At 37.2% G+C, this 20761-nt stretch overlaps 1 protein-coding gene across 1 annotated transcript in view; it reads left to right on the top strand.

Moving 5' to 3' along the window:
• Positions 1–20761, top strand: part of LOC128862104 (uncharacterized) — an 88199-nt gene that overhangs the window by 53011 nt on the left and 14427 nt on the right. Inside the window, exon 4 of the mRNA XM_054100536.1 lies at positions 19508–19635. Within this exon, the coding sequence (XP_053956511.1) occupies positions 19508–19635 (128 nt within the window). The remainder of the gene's footprint in view (positions 1–19507; positions 19636–20761) is intronic.

Genomic DNA, 20761 nt, shown 5'->3' with positions numbered 1-20761 from the left:
CTAAAATTGTCTTTGTACTCTATTAATGCCAACATTTGTGCCAACAAAGCGAAAAACGTTGAAGGAACTACAACTAAAAATCGATTGTTATGTGAAGTAAACTCCATCAACAAAAACATGTGAGCACTCATTCCAGCAATTTAAAACTAAAGATTTTGGCACCAGCTCTAGAGAACGCAAAAGCAGACCAGTACAGTTCGAAAATACTGAATTGGATACTGAGCTACTTCAGCTAAGGAAATATTATCGGCAAATGACTTTATAATGGCAAATATCAGGACAAAGTGATATTTCTGGCAATCCTCGGCCATATATTTTATAAGTCATAAAGGAATCTTTCAGAGCTGCTTCAATAGGATAGCCTACTTCACCCATTATATCTTTCAGGCATTTCCCTTTCAACTGTCAATTGCTCCAGACATTGAAGCAGGGACATTGAGGTAACCAAATAGCGGGTCGACTCTTTGATGGCCTCTAAAGGTGAAGATAGATGGAGCAAAGTTGCAGCTAGCGGTAAGTGGTGATTTGATTTCAATACATTGCAACCAACTGTTTAGTAAAAAGTTGATAAAAATCTCAAACCTAATGTTCATACGCGGGCTTCGCAGGGCAAATACCTAAAGAAAGAAGTCATACTAGGTCGATAATAGATCTTGCAAAGAATTTTTCTCATGATGAGGGATCGCCTTGTCTGAAACTCCACTTTATTTCTGGCTCTGAAAGATATTTGCCAATTCTCATTGCGCTGGTGATGTTTTTTATAGTCATGCTGCAAAGCCGGATGAGCTTTGCGGGAATGCCGAATTCAGCCATGGTGACCTGCAGGTGATCTCTTATCGTACTGTCGAATGCAACTTTGTAATCGACGAAAAGGTGGTGGGTGTCGATCTGTATCTCTTGGGTCTTCTCCAGGATTTGGCGTAATGTGAACATCCGGTCGATGGTAGATTTACCAGGCTTGAAACCACACTGATAAGGCCCAATCAGTTTCAGCCTTTCTCAAAAAACGCTTGATAGGACCAACAATTAACAGACAGCCAAAATTAAGTTTTACTAAAACGGGCGCGAATGCAAAAAATTTGGTCTAGACCGAATTTAGCACTCCCTTACTTTGCTTAAACCGATCAAGTGCACCCCAAAATTTTGTATTGTTTACAGTAGTAATAACAATAACAGTTTGCTGTTCATTTAGTTGAGTATGGGTATGTGCCTACTATTCATTGGTATGTATACATAAACAATAAAAAATGTTTGCAAAAGTTAAGTGTTGCCGCGAGCAAATGCTTTTTCACAAACATTTATGCGAGTACATTGTGATAACAGCCATGTTCTGCTCCTTTCTGACAGCCAAATTGTAGGTAGTGTTTATTGTTGTAGAAAATTACAAAACTCACATATATTCATTCACGTAGAAACACGTAGTGCAACTCACAAATACACTCGTAAACAAAATCACTTTTGCCACTCGCAATTATCATAAAAGTTAGCTGCGAACCTGAGGCGTGTTTGCCTGTTTTGGTAGAAATGGTACTTTCGCCCGGCAGCAGACAGTTGGCAAAAAGTTACTACGCTTTTACAAGTTTTTACGTTCCACTGTGGACGAGCAGTCACCAGCAACGAAGACAACGTCAGCTGCGTGTTATCGCAGTTAATGTTTAAATTTTTGTTCTGTTGGCAACATTGTAAATTTTAGGAATACTATGAATAACTTTTATACCTGCTCGCATTTGTGCGTGGTACTATAATTTTGCTCACATAGCGGTTTTATGGTACAGCATGAGGAATCGAGATAGTTATGGGCATATACATATATAAGTATATCAAAAAGCACAGAACAATAGGATAGGTCAATTACACTATGTCTGTACATTTGTCCGGCCGTCTAACCTTCTACTATATTTCAGTGAAAATTTAGTACACATATTAACCTTATTCTTGGTGTTAAAAATTGGCGTTATCGAAAAATAATTCCCTTATAGCGGAAATTTTCAAAAAAGTGTAAAGCGTGATGTCCCTGTCATATATATACTATATACACAATATATATTTAATTGGCGCGTACACCCTTTTTGGGTATTTGCCCGAGCTCCTCCTCTTATTTGTGGTGTGCGTCTTGATGTTGTTCCACAAATGGAGGGACCTACAGTTTCAAGCCGATTCCCAACGGCAGATATTTTTTATGAGAAGCTTTTTTATGACAGAAATACACTCGGAGGGTTGCCATTGCCTACTGAGGGGTGACCGCTATTAGAAAAAACTTTTCCTTTATTTTGATCTTTCGCCGAGATTCGAACCTACGTTCTCTCTGAATTCCGAATGATAGTCACGCACCAATCCATTTGGGTACGGCGGCCGCCTTAGGATTATCCTTAAAAAAAATATCATGAATGATTCTACTCGAAAATAATACAAATAACCCAATATATTTGATTATACGTTGTTTTATTTCAATCTAAAGTCCGATGCCTCCAAATTGATCACCCTATTCGTAATTGGGCTTAAAGCCGAACCAGTATATCGAATACTAACCCGAATATTCACTAAATTGGACACCGAAGCCAACACAATTAATTTGGACGCGCTATCAAAAGAATCTAAACGAATAATGAACTTAAAATTGAACACAGCTTTGATAGAGAAGAAAAGGTAAACAAATTACTTGCAAATGAGCAGAAATTAAAGAAGCCGAAAGCGTATTATTGGTTTTGTGGAGTCATGCACCACGTACGTGATTGCACTTACAAAAATGGTAGCTACGAAAAATATCATAAAATGGAACACAAAGAAGGATGCTGCAAAACAAAATCAAAATCGACAGCAAAACAAAGCAACTAACTTAACTAGGTGAAGATTGACAACGTGGAAGTTAAGCTCCAGTTCGATACAAAGACTCTGCAGACAATAATTTTGAAGACCAATTTTAGAAAATTAGGTTTGGCAAACGCCGATTTCCCTCCTGACGTCGTTTGCCACTACAATCAATCTTGATGTGCTCGGTATGGATTGGATATCTGCATTTCAACTGGAGGATAGTTCTGTAAGTGCTATTTATAATCAAAAAAACAAAAAAGACTGGTTTTTTTTCAAAAATTAATCAACTAAATATCGACTACATTTAGAAAAAGTAGTAAAATACTGCACTGATCGAATGTGCCATGTAACTACTAGCCGCCGTGGACATAAGCCGGATAGCATTTTCAAAAAGTGAATACAATGAATATCTTCTTTTTGATTGGCGCGATAATCGCTACGTGATTTGGGCGCGATAAAATTATCTGCAATACCATGAAATTATTCACCATGAATTATTCTCAAGCTCTTAGAAAACAACCGATACTCCAACACAGAAGTTAACAGAATATTTGTATCTACTAAAGCATAAAGCACTTCGGCACTAACAACTGTAATGCATACATAGCCTTTATGTCGATGGAGCAAGCATAAAAATTATAGCAACATACATATAAGGTGAAGTCCAACATATACAAGACTGTCATCATAAAAATGTTTTTGATGGCGCCAACTCTTTAAGGAGTTAGTGCGTTGGAAGTTACATCCCTAGCTGAAAGCCTGTGAAAGCTAAAAGCTTGGAGACATTCGGTTCCGTGGAAGTGAAGTTATTGCATCTAAGGTGTCACTATGTTTGTGCCATCGGTACAAAAATGAGTTTCGAACAAAGAACTTATATCAAATTTTGTTTTAAATCGGTAAAATGTTTACCGAAATATTCGAATTGATGAAAAGAGTTTATAGAGATGATTGTCTATCTCCTGCCAGAGTTCATGAGTGGTTTACACGCTTCAGAGATGGTTGTGAAGACATAAATGGCAATGAAAATCAATGTAGTCACAGAAAACTCCATAGAAATTGTTCGTAAATGTACAAAAATTAACCGAATTCATAGTTGAAATTCATGGAATCGGGGTTGGATATCTCCAAAACATCGATTTATCGCATTTTAACTGGTCATTTGGGCCTAGAACTGTGCACATTTCATTCCCCACAAGTTAACTGAGGACCAAAAATTGCTCAGAGATAAACATTCGAAATACCTCATTAAGGGGACGTGAAAAGACAAGAACTTCCTTTACAACATTGTAACTGGTGATGAAACTTGGTGTTTTCAACATGAACCTGAAACTAAGCGTCAAAGTGCCGAACCGAAGGCCCAGACGAACCACCATCCAAAAAAACGCGTTTGGAGAAGTCAAAAATCAAGTCGATGCTCTTTTGTTTTTACGATTCCAAGGGAAATGTCCACAAAGGGTTCGCGCCAACAGGCCAAACCGTCAATGCAATTTTCTATCTTGGCGTTTTGAAGCGTTTGTTGCCTCGCATTCGTCGAGCTCGTCGAATTCGGTCTGAATACCGCGAAGGAGGAAGCTGATACTTATTGCATGGTAGTGCACCAACTCATCGAATCACGCTTGCGACTGAGTTTTTTACTAGAAATCGCATTTTAACCACCATTCACTCACCGTATTCGCCTGATATGGCTCTCGGTGAATTCTACCTACTCGAAAAATTGCATTTGGTCATGAAAGAAAAATGCCTAAAAGTCATCCAAAAGAATTGTACCGACATCCTGAAGGGCATTCCGATCAACGACCTGAAACACTCTTTCGGAAAGCTTTTAGATAGCGCAAAACAGTGTATCAAGAGGGACCTATTTTGAATTATTAAACCCGAAATTATCAGAACAAAGCTTCTATCGTTTCTATTTCAGCTCAGTTTTGTTTATTTTGGACTTCACTTTGCATATAAAAATGTCTAAACATACAAATATCTGCAAACGTAAATACACCTAAGTGCTTAAATTATCGGCTACGCATCTATCTCGCAATTGATTTGCCGCGAAACGAGTTCACATCCGTTTCCTACCACGAGCTATCATTAACTTGCTTCGCCAAGTATCAATTGAATAGTTACCAGCGTACGGTAATAAATTACTACACATAATGTTTCTTAGTATTCACCCACATATGCTTATAGCATCGGTAAACATTTAGCAACAAATATATGAACTTGTAGTCGAATTCAGCTAGAACAGATGTGAAGCAGTGCCGACACATAAATTAATCATAGGGAGAACTTAGTATACTTTGATGGTAATTTTTCTGTAGTAAATCGTTGTTGATACATCAACAATGATACATTTTCAGGCGTAGGTACAGAGTGGTCCATTTAGTGTTTGGAATATAATTTGGCTATAAACAAAAAAGACGCATAAATATTTTTTAAACAATTCAGAAAAGGTCAACTTTGCCTTTAAAAATTGCACACAAATTCATTCAAATGACCTCCATGGGTCACTTTGAGATATTCTATTTTATTAAACAAATTTTCATTAAATGTTTGCGTAATTTAGGCACTTTAATCACCAATGGTTGCTCTCCTTTGATGTCACAACTTGTGAATCGTCTCTGAGTGGTTGGTGTAACATTTATTCTTATCAGCACCCCACAAAAAATGCTCTAACGACGTCCAACTTCAATTTTTGAGCATCCAATTGAACGTTCTATAATTCGAAAACAGTGCGCAAAATATCAAAGGTAATGCCTGAGTTGCGATGATGTGCACATATCGCAGTCCTGTTAATGTCGTCTATGCCATCCTCCTCGGTTTGCGCGGAATTTATAATGGCAGTCCAATCAAACTCACCAAACAGTCACTCCTGTGTATGCATAGGCTTCTTTAAAACAACGTGCGGATTGTGCGATCACTATATGGAATAATTCTATTTGTTATAAGATAACCGCCGATAGAAAAAAGAGCTTCATCTGAAAATATGATTCTTCAATGAACTCTATTCAAGCGAAAAAGAAATATTTAGTAAATGTCTGACTATAAACTCAATTTCAGACACATTTTTGATGGTCGGTTGTTCAAATTCGACTCGCTAAATGAGTCTCCCTAAAGAATGAGGGTTTGGCCCAATTTGCACTTTATGCCGCTAAGTTTTTCAATTCATAAGTTGTCTAGCACACGACCGTACAGTCGGACAGAGATGGCAAATCGACCGTTCTCATCATTCTGAGCATTTTGGTATATACAGAAATGATAATATACTTATATATCAATTATTTATATTATTACATAAAACCGTTATGTGAACAAAATTACAATCCCCATAGGCACAAGTGCGCGTGCATAAAAACCTATACTCGCTTATCTCCTGTAATCAAAGTAGTTAACGGTTGGCAGTAAATTATGCCTTTGCTAAGCTTCTGTAATAATGTGCGACAGACTGGCCTGATTTAAGTGGTAAATAATCATAGTTACATGCTCGCATATACACACATACTTGCATTAAAAATATTTATATGCCTATGTTTTTATTAAGAGGTCATACATCTTTCATGCTGGAATAAATAATTGAGAAAGTTTAATGAGTAAATTTGTTTTATGTAATTTATTTACTTACTTATTATGGATTTATTATTAGTTTTTATTGATTTCGAAGACAAAATTGTTCAAAAATGATTACAATTTTAACATGTATTCACTTTAGCTTGCTATGACCACCTTTTGCCTTGACTATAGCCTTCAAACGGTCAAAAAATGAGTTGCATGCTGCACGAATGTGATTTTGAGGTATTTTGGCCCATTCTCGTATAATCGCGTTTTTCAGCGCATCCATACTGGCATATTTTTTAGTCCTCTCCTTGCTCTCCAAAATGGATCAGATGGAATAGTCCATCGGTTTTGCGTCTGGCGAATTCGAAAGCCATTATGTGGACGAAATGAAGTGTGGAACATGATTTTTTAAACATTCTTGGTTCACACGAGCTTTATGAGACGGTGCCGAGTAATGTTGGAACGTCCATGGTCTACGACCGAAATGTTTGCGTGTCCACGGCTCTAAAGCAGCTTGGCACCAGGCTCGGTAAAAACTATTGGAGAGCGTCCATCGGAGGTCACTGCGGCCCAAACCATTACTTGCCAAGGGGAATTGCTTCGAGTGGCCATACGTAGGCTGAAATTCACACGATCGTTTTGAGTGTTTATGAACTGCTCAATTGTGACATTTTTTTCATCAGAAAATGGAATGTTAAGAAATTCGCCACATTCGTGCAAGCGCAACAACGTCTTTGCTCTTTCGCACCGAACTTTTTTTTGCTGGGGTGAAAGATCGTGTGCTTGTTGGAACTTGTAAGCCTTGACCTTGAGCTCATTTTTCAATATGCGTCGAATGCAGTCTTGCGTTATATTCAGTTCTTTGGCCATTTTTCTTCCACTTCGACGTGGATTTCGTTCAAGCCGAGACCTCACTTTCCGAACCATTTCTGGCGTTGTTGCAGTTTTTTTTTGGTCCATCTCCATAGCGTTTTGCAATGCTACCAGTATCATTGTAACGTTTTATAGTGCGATACACAAACATTTTATTCACTTTGAGGTGACTGAGCTCACGAACAATGGCTGGTTGTGATTTTCCAGCCAAATATAACGCAATCACGCTATTACGCAAAACTGAGACGCAAATGCTTTTGATGGCTTATAAACAATATAATGAACTGTCATTAGAACAATTTTGACGTTGATGTCATGAGCTGTTTTACAGATACAAGCTGTGTGAAGTTGGTAACACTTCATACCGTTCACCCGTAGTTTGAGATGACTCGAAGATCTCATTGATTTTTAATAATTTTTTCCACTGACGCTCTTGTTCATTTCCTCCGTCATGTATCTATCGGATGTTATAAAGGGTCAAAAGTCAGTCTTAGCATTTTTTGAGATATATGGTTTTCAACTTTTCACAGATCTAACCATAGGTACCTTATGGCCCCTGTAATATACCATATACCGGCAAAACTCAACTTCCATTAATGTCCATGGTTTTTCGATGACTATCATACTAGACGCCTGTTTCATAGAAGTGACAAGTGTGACAAATGTTGTGTTTTCCGAAAAATCACACAGGCAGCAACTATCAGGTTAGATTAGGTTTTTTGTAACAGTCGGTTTAGAGTAGCCAACTCACTTAGGCCAGGTAGGCCCTTTGTGGTACCACTGGTAGGTAGGTTTTAGCCGTAAAAGAGTCAAAATTGTATTTTCCTACCAACCTTGCTCTGCTCTTGGCTATTACAGAGGAAATATTCTACTTTTTCTTCCTCGTTACTGCAACTTCTACAGTATTCATGAGAAAATATACCTAGCCTAGAAGAGTGCTCACCTAACAGCCAAGACGTTCGAGATGTTCTCTCTTAAGAGGTTAAGCAATTCTCCTGACCTTATCTCAGCTATTTGCGGCCAAATTAGTCTAAGTGTCTTGGAAAATATTATTTTTTACCCTTCAATACCACTATGTCCCGGACTGACCTTGAAGACAGTGAGAGTTCCATTTAGAGCTGCCAGGCATTCCTGAGCAAACTTTGATCTTAATATAACTACCTCCATTGATTTGATGGCCGCCTGGCTATCCAAGAAGATATTTATCGTCGTGTTCGTACCGTCGTGTGTTTTAAGGTACACTGTTACCTCCTTTACGGCTAACAGGACAACAACAGGCAACAACTGTTGGCGACATTTTTTCTATTTTAACTGAAGGGTGATTTTTTTAAGAGCTATAGGAAAGTTTTTCAAACAAACACACGTAAAGTTCAGAAAAATGCATGAAATTTTTATTTCAATCGATAGTACAGTCCACATAATTTAATGTTTGAAGATTATTTCATGCAAATGTTGACCGCGACTGCGCTTCAAATGATCTATCCGCTTAGTTCAATTTTGGCATACTCTTTCCAATGTTTCGGCCGATATCTCACATATAATATAAATACTTTAATGTTGTCTTCCAATGCGTTAATTGAAGCAGGCTTGTCTTTAGCAGGCTGGGCTTTAACATAGCCCCACAAAAAATAATCTAAAGGCGTTATATCGCACGATCTGGGTGGCCAATTGACAGGTCCCGAACGTGAAATAAAATGTTCACCGAACTCGCCTCTCAACAAGTCCATTGTTACGCGTGCTGTGTGGCATGTGTGGCACCGTCTTGCTGAAACCACATGCCATGCAAGTCAAGCCCTTGCATTTTGGGCAAAAAAAAGTTGGATATCATTTCACGGTAGCGCTCACCATTCACAGTTACGTTACGATTCGCAGCATCTTTGAAGAAGTACGGTCCAATGATACCTCCAGCCCATAAACCGCACCAAACTGTGACATTTTCTGGATACATTAGTAGCTCTTGCAATTCTTCTCGCTGATCTTCACTCCAAAATCGACAACTCTGTTTATTTACGTAGGTACCCATTGATCCAAAAATGAGCTTCGTCGCTGAACACATTTTTTCGATAAAAAAGTGGATCTTAAACTTTCTTAACAGAACACGCATTTTTATAATAAAATTCAATGATTTGCAAGCGTTGTTCGTTTGCAAGACGATTCATGGTTAAATTATAGACCAAACTGAAGATGTTTGACAGTGAAACAAAACACGAAACGTGCGTTAGCTGTTTAAACCAACTGTTTAAAATGATAATAGCTAAAAAATCACCCTTTATATTAATGGTTGGAATGTGACAGTGGCAATGTTGGAAAATTGTCTACAGTTGTCTGACAATGGTGGCGACAATTCTCACTCTGACTAAGATTTCGTAATAATAGCGGCAAAACTAAATAGCTCCGTCGGTAAGATTTAACAGGAGAGTTTTGTAAATTCATTTATATAGTATTTTCACTCATTCCATTACTTTTAAAATTTCTAAAAACTATAATATATCTCTCACAATTATCATTGTTACTTCAATGAACTAGGACCCAAAACATTGCGCAACTTTGATATCCATATTACCAGAATGAAACCGTGAGAATTACCGGTTTGCTGTTGCATCATGTATTGAATCCATAAACAGCACAATTTTGTTTTGACCGTCTTTCCTCCTTGCACATAGTGGTCTCAACAATGTAGCGAGTTTACTCTTTCTCACCTCTACCTAGCAACATTTTGTCATACTAGTGGCATGAAGCGTAAAATCGCCATATGTATGACTCAATTCGAGGTATACATCATGATTTATGGCTTTCTAAAAACATTTAGTACGAAATAGTCAGCACTTTTTAATACACCTAATATTTTTAGACGACTACATCGAAGCATTAATAATTCATTAACCATAGGAGTCGTTTTGTTTTACTAGCTTATTATTTAGATGATGATATTAATCATCAAATTATACCATATTTGGTCTAGATGCACATTTTGCTTTGTCACAACCAAACTACTAAACGAATGGCCTTCATAGCTCTCACACGGATATATGACTTAACAAAGAGAGGAGTCATTTATGCCTCAACTTTTGTAACTTCTGCTCCTTACCTTATACCTGCGCATACATGTATACAAAGGGTATTGCAAAAGTGACGCTTAGAAACAATAGTGAATAGTTACTGCCTTTTTTATGTCATCTTTGACAGTTCTCAAGTAAACAGATGTACAGTTTTATACCATAGAATAACGCGTTAAAATTATTAAAACTCATTATGTAAATGGTTGACCTTTAAAAACAACGTATCGTTAAAGTCGTGACTCTTTTGGTGGAAATAATCAGGTTGAAGTTTGATGAAAAGATTTCAAGGAACTGGTTCTTCCGAGGATAGGAAAAGGTCTGGCAGACCAAGAACTGGACTTTTTGTTGAGCATAACCCTTGCTGAATAACCCTCAACGTCGATTCTTGACGTTCTCAACAATTAGGCATTCATGACTTCACTGTTTGGCAAATTTGACTAGTAGACGTGCTCACACTGGACATTTAAGGGATGTCATGTTTCACATGTAATTACTAAGAGCCGTATTTCGAATAAAAATAATGAAACTTGAAGGAATCCACATTTTGGTATGCTTTATTTTAAAACAATATCTAGGCGCGCCTTTTGAAATACCCTTTATGCGTACATATGATGTCGCAGATGTCGCATGTAGAAGCATAAACGGTTCGCAAGACATAACAAATATGCTCATACTCGCAAAATGGCAGTAAATTTTGTGTTACTATATGTGGTTATATTAAACTATAATCTAAATGCGTTGGCATTTCTTGTTATTGACTGTAAACGAAGTCTGCAGATAATCCACCACTCGCTCATAAAGGCGAACAACTGTCCGTGCTGTTATAGTTGTTAATGTAGTTACATCCAAGTGTGCTGTAATAAAATAATAAACAAATAATTTGTGGTTGTACCTGGTTACAGTTTATTTGCCACAGCCAAGGCGCCTGCGGATGTGTGGTTTCACAGCTGCTTGTTCCAAATTGCCAGCAATTTTTGATGAGAAAAAGCTAGCTCCACAAGTATACAAGAACGTTCATGTATACTTATATACGAGGGGAAGTCCAATATAAACAAGACTGAGCTAAAATAGAAACCGCAGGAGCTTTGTTCTGTTAACTTCGAGTTTATTTATTCAAAATAGGTCCCTCTGGCCTCGATACACTGTTTTGCGCTACTCAAAAGCTTTTCGTGCATTCCAGGACCGGAATGTCCTTCAGGATCTCGGTATAAGCTTTTTGGATGGGCTCTGCGGACGCAAAACGTTGCAATTTTCCGAGTAGGTAGAACTCACAGAGAGCCATGCAAAATGCGATTTCTTGACAAAAAATCAGTCACAAGGGTGGACCGATGAAATGGTGCATTATCATGCAATAAGCGCCAGCTTCCTCCTTCGGGGTATTTATGGCGTATTCGACGAATGCGAGGCCACAAACGCTTCAAAACGCCAAGATAGAAAATTGCATTGACGGTTTGGCCCGTTGGCACGAAATCCTTGGAGATAATTTCCTTGGACTCGTAAAAAGAATGAATATCGACTTGACTTCTCCAAACGCGATTTTTTGGGTGGTGGCTCGTCTGGGGCCTTCCATTCGGCACGTTGGGGCTCAGTATCAGGCTCGTCTTAGAGACATCACCTTTTGTCACCAGTTACAATGTTGTAAAGGAAGTTATTGTCTTTTCTCGCCTCTTTAATGAGGTCTTTGGAATGATGAATTCTGAGCAATTTTTGGTCCTCAGTTAACTTGTGCGGAATGAAATGTGCACAGTTCTAGGCCCAAATGACCAGTTAAAATGCGATAAATCGATGTTTTGGAAATATTCAACTCCGATTCCATGAATTTCAAGTATGAATTCGGTTAATTTTTGTATATTTAGGAACAATATCTATGGAGTTTTCGGTGATTACATTGATTTTCATTGCCATTTATGCCCTCACAACCATCTCTGAAGCGTGTAAACCACTCATGAACTCTGGCAGGAGATAGACAATCATCTCTATAAACTCTTTTCATCAATTCAAAAATTTCGGTAAACGTTTTGCCGATTTTAAAACAAAATTTAATGTTAGCTCTTTGTTCGAAACTCATTTTTGTACCGATGACACAAACACACTAACACTTTAGATGCAATAACTTCGCTTCCACGGAACCGAATGTCACCAAGCTTTCAGTTTTCACAGGCTTTCAGCTAGGGATGTAACTTCCAACGGACTACTTAAAAAGATGGCGCCATCAAAAATTCCTCATTTGTACTGGTAGCATTTCATCCATTAAAGTCATACAAAACATTTATAGGAATAGGCAATTGGAAAAAATAAGAGACCTTTGTATATAGTAGAAAAATGCGCCCCAAAATAAATTTTTTTTTGAAGCATTTTACTCCGCGATTTTTTTTCATTTGTTTTTAATTCATATAGAAATTATGACATTGATAAACAAACAAATTTTTGGATTTTTTTATATTCAGGTCACTGACGCCGATGCTACAATGCCCGGCGATTGAGAAGCCCCGCTGCGACCTTCCTGGAAGAATTGAGTGTACCTACATCCGCCATTTTAAATGATTAAAATAAAAATCAAATTTTTATATTATTTTAATGTATAAATAAACTGTATGCCAATTTTGAAAAAAATATATTGACTTCTTCATTTTAAATAATTTTAATGAAAATCATGGAAAATATGACCCCTTAAAGGTAATTAACTATAATAAAAAAATGGTTATTTTCAATATTATTAAGAGTGATTTTCCATATTTAATGCTTTTTTCAATATAACAGCCTAAGCTGAAAATTATGTTTTCGAACGAAAGCTGTTTACAAATCTCAAAATAACACAGATAAATGTAGTTTTATCAATAACTTTTTAGAAAGCAGTGTTCACGTAAGTATGTATGCACCTTATTTTGAGAATATGCTTTCCAAAATCTCGATTCCTTTGTACTGTTACACACAAACGTAAAACGAACAAAATTAAAATACCCCAGCGCACACAAGTATACAAATTTATCTAGGACTTCTTCTAATGAATGTTCTTTTTACAGGAAAAATGTAGCAATAAAAGATTAATCAGAACAATACGATTATTAACTATCAGTATTTTATCAGTACAAATTGTTTATGCTTTTTCTACATATTTTCTAATATTCTAACAATCGATAAGGTAATGTGTGCATACCACGATGCAGAAATTACTACAGTAAGGGGAATAACTGCTAGCAAACTTCTGCAAATTGCCAATATAGTACATACATATATACATATGTGTATATTCGACTTTAAGGCAAGCAATAACTTCACCAGACTAATACGCATATTTTTTTTAAAAAAGAAATTTTGTGCAATTGTATGAACCTGTAATAAAAGTAGACACATGTCTTCATAAAATGCTAAGAGCTCATGGTATACTTGACTTCATAACTGATAGACGAGTATGTATGTGCGCTAAGGTATAGTGTTATTGTTTATCCGATGCTTCTAACATTGCTTGCTGTTACTGCTGTACTAAATTCGCTCTGTGCACTACTAATAGGCTATGCTGCGTTCAGTTTATGCAGCTATACACACATCAATAAATAATTACTTACTACCATACATGCATTGTACATTAGACCGGAGTGAAATTCGTAAAGTTTTTCAAATCATATCGTAATAGCAGGGAAAAGTTGCTACATATCAATACAAATTCAGGAAAAAAAAAGAAATTTCAAATCGGTTAATATCTTCCGTTCGCGCATTGCATTTAAAAATTACAAATTTTATCCCAAATCCAGCTGATTTACGAAAACTTGTAGAATTTGTAAATGATTAAAGATCGAGCTCACTTTTTATACATAGCACTTTCAGCATTCTAATTTACTAATCTATCCATTTCTGTGGTTCTGAGCGATCAACTTTCACCAATTTTATAACACATCTACTAAGGAAGGCTATGCCAAATGAGGCTTGCGTGAAAGCGGCTTACGGCTACTATAACACGTCTGTGCTTTAGATCGTCTTCCACTTGATTACTTGTATTTCATCGTCATCGTCTTTCTTTTCATTTTGCTTTTGATTCTGGCATACCGATAAACGAAGTGCACAGAAGAGCTAGTACTCTCTGGTCATTACCAATTCTGCTTTCACTCTTGTCGAACAGCGCTGTTTGGTAAAAAAAAATTCTATTCGATGTTCTTTTGAATTACATAGTTTACACAATTACTTAACATTAAATCGCTTCAAAGATTTTAATCATGTCTCTTACTCGTAAGGACATACACTGCCCATTTTTTGGTACACCTAAACCACTGCTGTCATCGGTCCTTCCCACTAATACCGACATTATACAATGTTGGCAAGAAGTGAGGTACAAAATAACAGTAGAATCTTCTGCTGCCAGTTCCGGTCAGAAGTTAAGCTTCACAGTCGCAGCAGATACTGTAGCTAACCAGACTGAGTCCCTTTATTCCAAGGCTTCGATTCCAATAGTTTCCCACACAAGAGTTGTACAAAAGATCAAACATCTACATGATCGATACTACACTCCTCGTAAATCTTATTCAAGGGACAAAGACACACCTGAGAAACAAAAGAAGTACAATGATTTTATTGAACAATCTTCAAGTACATTATTTGACATTTCGTCCTGCAAGTGCGAGATGACACCCAATTGCTTTTGTCAAAAAAGCTTTGACAAGTGTATTTGTCCCAGGCCGATAACTATCAACTGCACATGCCCTAAAGATAGAAAGATACCGCCATTAGAAATCAAATTTCTATATGCTCAAAGATATCTCGGACAAGGTAAGATTGGGACAGTAGATACCAAAGAAACTCAAAAGCTTACATTAAAGTTGCAGAGAAAAGCTAGTCACTTAAGTCAGACCAACTTACCTGGACCTTCTTGTAGTAGCATTGATTCTGAAACAGAGATAACTCCTGAAATTGACAATGATAAGAATGATCCCGATTTTCAGACCCCACGCTCTATTTCCTCTCAGTCAGCAAGTTCAAAAATGCACAGGTGCGCTTATCACTTCCAGCAACGGTTTTAACAAGTGATCGTTTTGGAGTATCTGATAGAGCAGCAGCATTTGTGCATTTAAAGACGTTGGTCTTATAACGGACAAAGATACTTCTTTTGTTGTTGATCGAAGCAAAATTAGAAGAGAAAAAGAAAAATGTAGACTAAAACTTATCGAGTCGGGGAATGCAATAGAGCAATTAAACGACCCGATGTGTGTGTATTTTGATGGCAGGATGGATGACACTTAAGTTTTAGTTGAAAAAGGAAACAAACGTTATCAATCTATAAAAAATGAAGAGCACAAACATTCTTCTCTCGATGGTGATAGATGACAGAGAGCATGTCCGCGATCTTGGATTGAGGCGAGTTCTGAAAATAAAGGAAATCCCTTCAAAAGACAAAAATATTAGAAACTTTTTGGTTCCTAAACTAAACTTTGAAGCAAATAAATATTTTGAATTAATTAATTGGTCTGAAATGATACTTACCTGCCCACCAATTTTAGATAGCCTTTCTTCTGAAGATATCTTGCAATTAATTTCTGATAAAGAAAAACCAAAATTAACCATAGATTTAACAAATATTCCATGCCATACGCAAGTTGTGGAGCGTTGCGTAAAACTAGTAACTCAAGCGTCCTCAAAAGTGTATGGGAACGAGAGACGTGATGGGTTTATAAGAGCAACACTCACTTCTCGTACAGTTATACCTCAATTGGACACTAAAGCAGACTTTGCCACTCCCGAATAAATAATTTTTCATTTTTGGTTGCTTGGTTGGGAAGGGAGTGGATGGAACTCGTAGTACAGTCACCTTCACGCGGTGAGTTCTGAGTCGTCCAAAAAGGGCGGGCCAAGAGCTGTACAACACTTATTTAAGACAGTGTGGTTAGTGGGCGCGCTAAGAGGGGAATAATTTATTCTACTTATATACTCAAGAACACTTATACAAAAATTAAAATAGAGAAACTAACCACCCGCAATTACGTAAATTTATACAAAAAATGACATTTTCCAGTTCTTTTCAGGGGCTGTAGGGGCTTTGATAGAGCGGTAGACGTTTTTCTTTTCAAACTATGCCTGATGTTGTAATAGTCTACAAAAATGAACTTTATCTAACATCATTTCCACCTCTTACAATTTTTCGAATATTTGTTCAATTTATTATAAAATTTGTAAATTTGAAATGCAATGCGCGAACGGAAAATATTAACCGATTTGAAATTTTTTTTTTTCCTGAATTTGTATTGATATGTAGCAACTTTTCCCTGCTATTACGATATGTTTTGAAAAAATTTACGTGTTTCACTCCGGTCTATTGTACATATATATATACATATACACTAGGGATGTAATTTTTTTTTCGATTTTACCGATTTTTCCCTCTGCCGCACAGTGCGGCCGATTCCCAAAAAGTTGGCCAAAAGTCGAAAAAAAAAGTTTCTAGATAGAGTTTTTTTGTCTTTGGGTTGGCTACAGTAATGCCTTGAGTAGTGAAAACCGTTCATAGCAACGTCCTGTACCCTAAGTATCCTCTGTATTTTCAGTCGCAACGTGGCCTTCGTTTGAGCATCGTATTACTGTCAATGAATAGTGAAAGTTGTACACATTTGAAAGATTTTGTAATGGAGTAAATTGAACAAAACCAAATGGAATCATCTTCGGAAGGTTAGTAAAATACGAGAAATCTTTAGTACATATCAATACCTCGACACAAAATTTTTAGCTGCAGCAATACGTAGATACATTTTTTGCAATTTTTTTATAAAATTTGAGTTTTCAAACTGTATAGTAATACAACGCCGTCATATACTGCTTTGAAACCTATTAAAGGTTACTCAAAAAAGTAATGGTTACTGAATAAAATAAGATTCAGCTGCTACCACTTGCTACCTTGCGACCCCAAAAACATATAAATTTACATGCATCTTGATTATGTTCTTGAATATACGCTATTTCACGTGAGGGGGTGGTCAATAGGGGTGGAAGGGGGTGGATTTTCAAAATTTTAAGATCAAATTCGTAATCAGCGACCCCGACAACCCCCGAGTAAGAAATTCTGAATCAATTACTTCACTTTTTGAGTTTTGGCCAGCTTTTCGGGAATCGGCCGCACTGTGTGCCGGGATGCTCGAGATCTCGTTATTGCAATCGTATATTTTATATTTTATATTATATATATAACTAAAACGTGCATCAATATCATTTAAGAAGTTTTCTTTCAATATAATTATTAAATAAATGAGTTTTAAATATACTTTTTTGTTATTGTAAAAATTATTTCATTAAAAACAAAAAAGAAAATATAATTGAATTTATATGCATTTAATACAATATTATTATAACATTTAATGAAATACTTTAACGTGTACATATCTGATAAAGCACCTTGACCCTGGAACCATAACGGCCCTTCATACTAACTTAAGACCAACAATTTTACTTAGTGATTAGAATCTGCCTGTTACAATTTGAATTTTTTTCCATTTCTCAGCCTAAATAGATAATTTTTATCAAACTATTTATACTTAAAATAAAGAACAAAATTGTAAAAGAAAATGCAATTCAGATTTAAAGGGTGGTTAAATTTTAAAGGCCGATGTTGAATGTGAACCACACCTAAACGTAAAATTTTTTCTGCATTTCATTTAAAATTTTTCAATTCCAGACTAACTCAATTGGAATCGTGGAAAGATACACAATTAAGCCACGCGTTAAAGTTATTTAGGCTTATTACGAAAACGGGCGTTCAAATCAAAATGCATATCGCGCACTTTGTGATTTTTTCGGTCAACTTAATCGTCCAAATGTTCGTACAATCGAAAAAATTGTGCAAAAGTTTGAGCTAATCGGGTCTGTAGGAGATGTAAAAACACCAGTGCATGCTCGTACAGCTCGTACTGCAGAAAATATTGCTGCTTTTCGCGATAGTGTGGTTGAAGAGCCGTCCACCTTGACTCGTCGTCGTGCCCAACAATTGCACCTACACCTCTCACGCTCGTCGTTGATGAACATTATGCATAAAGACTTGCATCTACACGCTCACAAGGTGCAATTGACTCAATAACTAAAGCCTCTTCACCATTACAAGCGTCGTCAATGGTCAGAATGGTGGCAGGAAGTGGCAACAGTGAATGACCAATTTTCGAAGAAAATCATCTTCAGTGATGAGGCACATTTTCACCTCAGTGGATTCGTCAATAAGCAGAATTGACGCATTTGGGCGAATGATAATCCAAGAGTGATTGCCGAAAAACCAATGCACCCACAAAAAGTGACTGTTTGGTGCGGTTTATGGCCCGGCGGCATTATTGGACCGTATTTTTTCCAAAATGAGGCCGGTCAGGCAGTAACTGTGAATAGTGTTCTCTATCGTGAGATGGTAACGAACTTTTTATGGCCCGAATTGAAAGATATGGATGTGGACGATATGTGGTTTCAACAGGACGGTGCCACTTGTCATACAGCTAACGAAACAATGGCTCTTTTGCGCGAAAAATTTGATGGCCGAATAATCTCACGTCGCGGCGATGTCAATTGGCCGCCAAGATCATGTGATTTGTCAAATCCGTTGGACTTCTTTCTTTGGGGTTATTTGAAAGAAAAGGTATGCGTCGATAAGCCAGCAACAATTCAAGAGCTAAAGGATGAGATAATTCGGCACATTGACGGCATAGAACCTGAATAATGCCTCAGCGTCATCGAAAATTTGAACCTTCGTGAAGGTATGCCGCCGAGGCCGCGGCGGCCATTTGGCCGATACTTAGTTCCATACGTAATTGAAACATACCAGTATTATAATAATAAAGAGAAATGATAATAATTTCCTAAAAAATTGTATTTTATTCAAAATCAACACCGGCCTTTGAAAATTAACCACGCTTTATATTGCTACATTCTTTATACATTTTGCTGTATAAGTGGAATTTTCTGTCTCCATTGCAAGTGAGTCGGAAAAAATTACATATCCCATTAGTAATTCCGGGGTTCTTGGTACTCAACAAATACTGGCATCCCTAGTGTGTAAATACTTATGTACATGAAATTTATCTGATGTGCTAGTGAGGCATGCAGCCGGAAATAATGTTCACTGTCTATAAATGCTTTCATACTAACACATGCCCACATGCACATATGAGCATTAATGTACTATATGAATTTTTTCTTTTCTAATATTTTTCTCCGTTACTTTAAATGGACAAACTCACGAATATCTTCTGCATCTACTACAACAGTACCAACAGCAAGCATATTGGGTGGACCCGACTTATATGTGGATAAAGGCAGTACAATTAATCTGACCTGTGTAATCAAGTTCAGCCCCGAGCCTCCGACACACATTTTTTGGTATCATCAAGATAAGGTAAGTAGGCTATGCTATTATATGCATCCACTTACTGTAAGGTAAGTTGTAGGCTACACTTTTTATATAGAATTTATGTACCATATGCTATCATACATAGTGCATGTGTAGTTATACGTAAATATGATAGCTTCAGCAATGGTTCGTACCCAAGTGTTGATTTTAAAAGAAAATTTATTTCCAACGTACGCAGGTGCTTTAGGGTGGAGTGCTAAACACTTTGGTAGTTTCAACAACGAGCAGCAGGAAAAATCATTTTTCATATTGGTGTCTCGATCAGGTGTGCGCAGAGCGCTATGCACGACATTTTGTGAATGAGAGGAGTGGAAAAGCGGCAAGTTTCTAAAGTGCTTAAGAAACAGTCCGTCGACTTATTGTGGTGAATGGAAGCCGAAGAACACTGAAATATGTCAATTCGGCTGCCGTTCGAAAATCATGTAATGGAAAGTTTTTCTGGCTACAAGCGGTGCCTTTTAAATCTTCTTCTTCTTTTTGACTTGCGCGATAACCTTTTTGCGAGAGTTTTTTTGCCGAGAGTTTCGAGCTTTCCGAAATTCGATTTCTTCTCCGGCGGTGGTATGTAAAGAATAATGTTGCTTTACTGCTCATGCATGCCGGATCATGATGGAAAGAAAAATGAGATGGCGCCTATCGTGGTACCGTGTCTTTGAGTTCAGCGAATTTGACAACAAATTACGTCGTTTAGCACCAGTATGGCCATTCGGCCGCCGTAGCCGAATGGGTTGGTGCGAGACCACCATTCGGAATTGACGGAGAAAACGTCAGTTCGAATCTCGGTGAAACACCAAAATTAAGAAAAAGATTCTTCTAATAGCAGTCGCCCCTTGGCAGGCAAAGGCAAACCTCCGAGTGTATTTCTGCCATGAAAAAGCTCCTCCTAAAAGATATCTGCCGTTCGGAGTCAGCTTGAAACTGTAGGCCCCTCCATTTGTAGAACAACATCAAGACGCACACCACAAATAGGAGGAGGAGCTCGGCCAAATACCCAAAAAGGGTGTACGCGCCAATTATATATATATATATATATGGCCAGAATACCATTTTCTTAACCTGATTTAGGATTTTTTTTGTTATTTAGCCTCGGAGTCTTAGTTCTTTCTTCATG

Source organism: Anastrepha ludens, chromosome 4 (genome assembly GCF_028408465.1).
Source record: "Anastrepha ludens isolate Willacy chromosome 4, idAnaLude1.1, whole genome shotgun sequence".
Classification (NCBI taxonomy): domain Eukaryota; kingdom Metazoa; phylum Arthropoda; class Insecta; order Diptera; family Tephritidae; genus Anastrepha; species Anastrepha ludens.
This window is presented reverse-complemented; position numbering and strand designations above follow the sequence as displayed.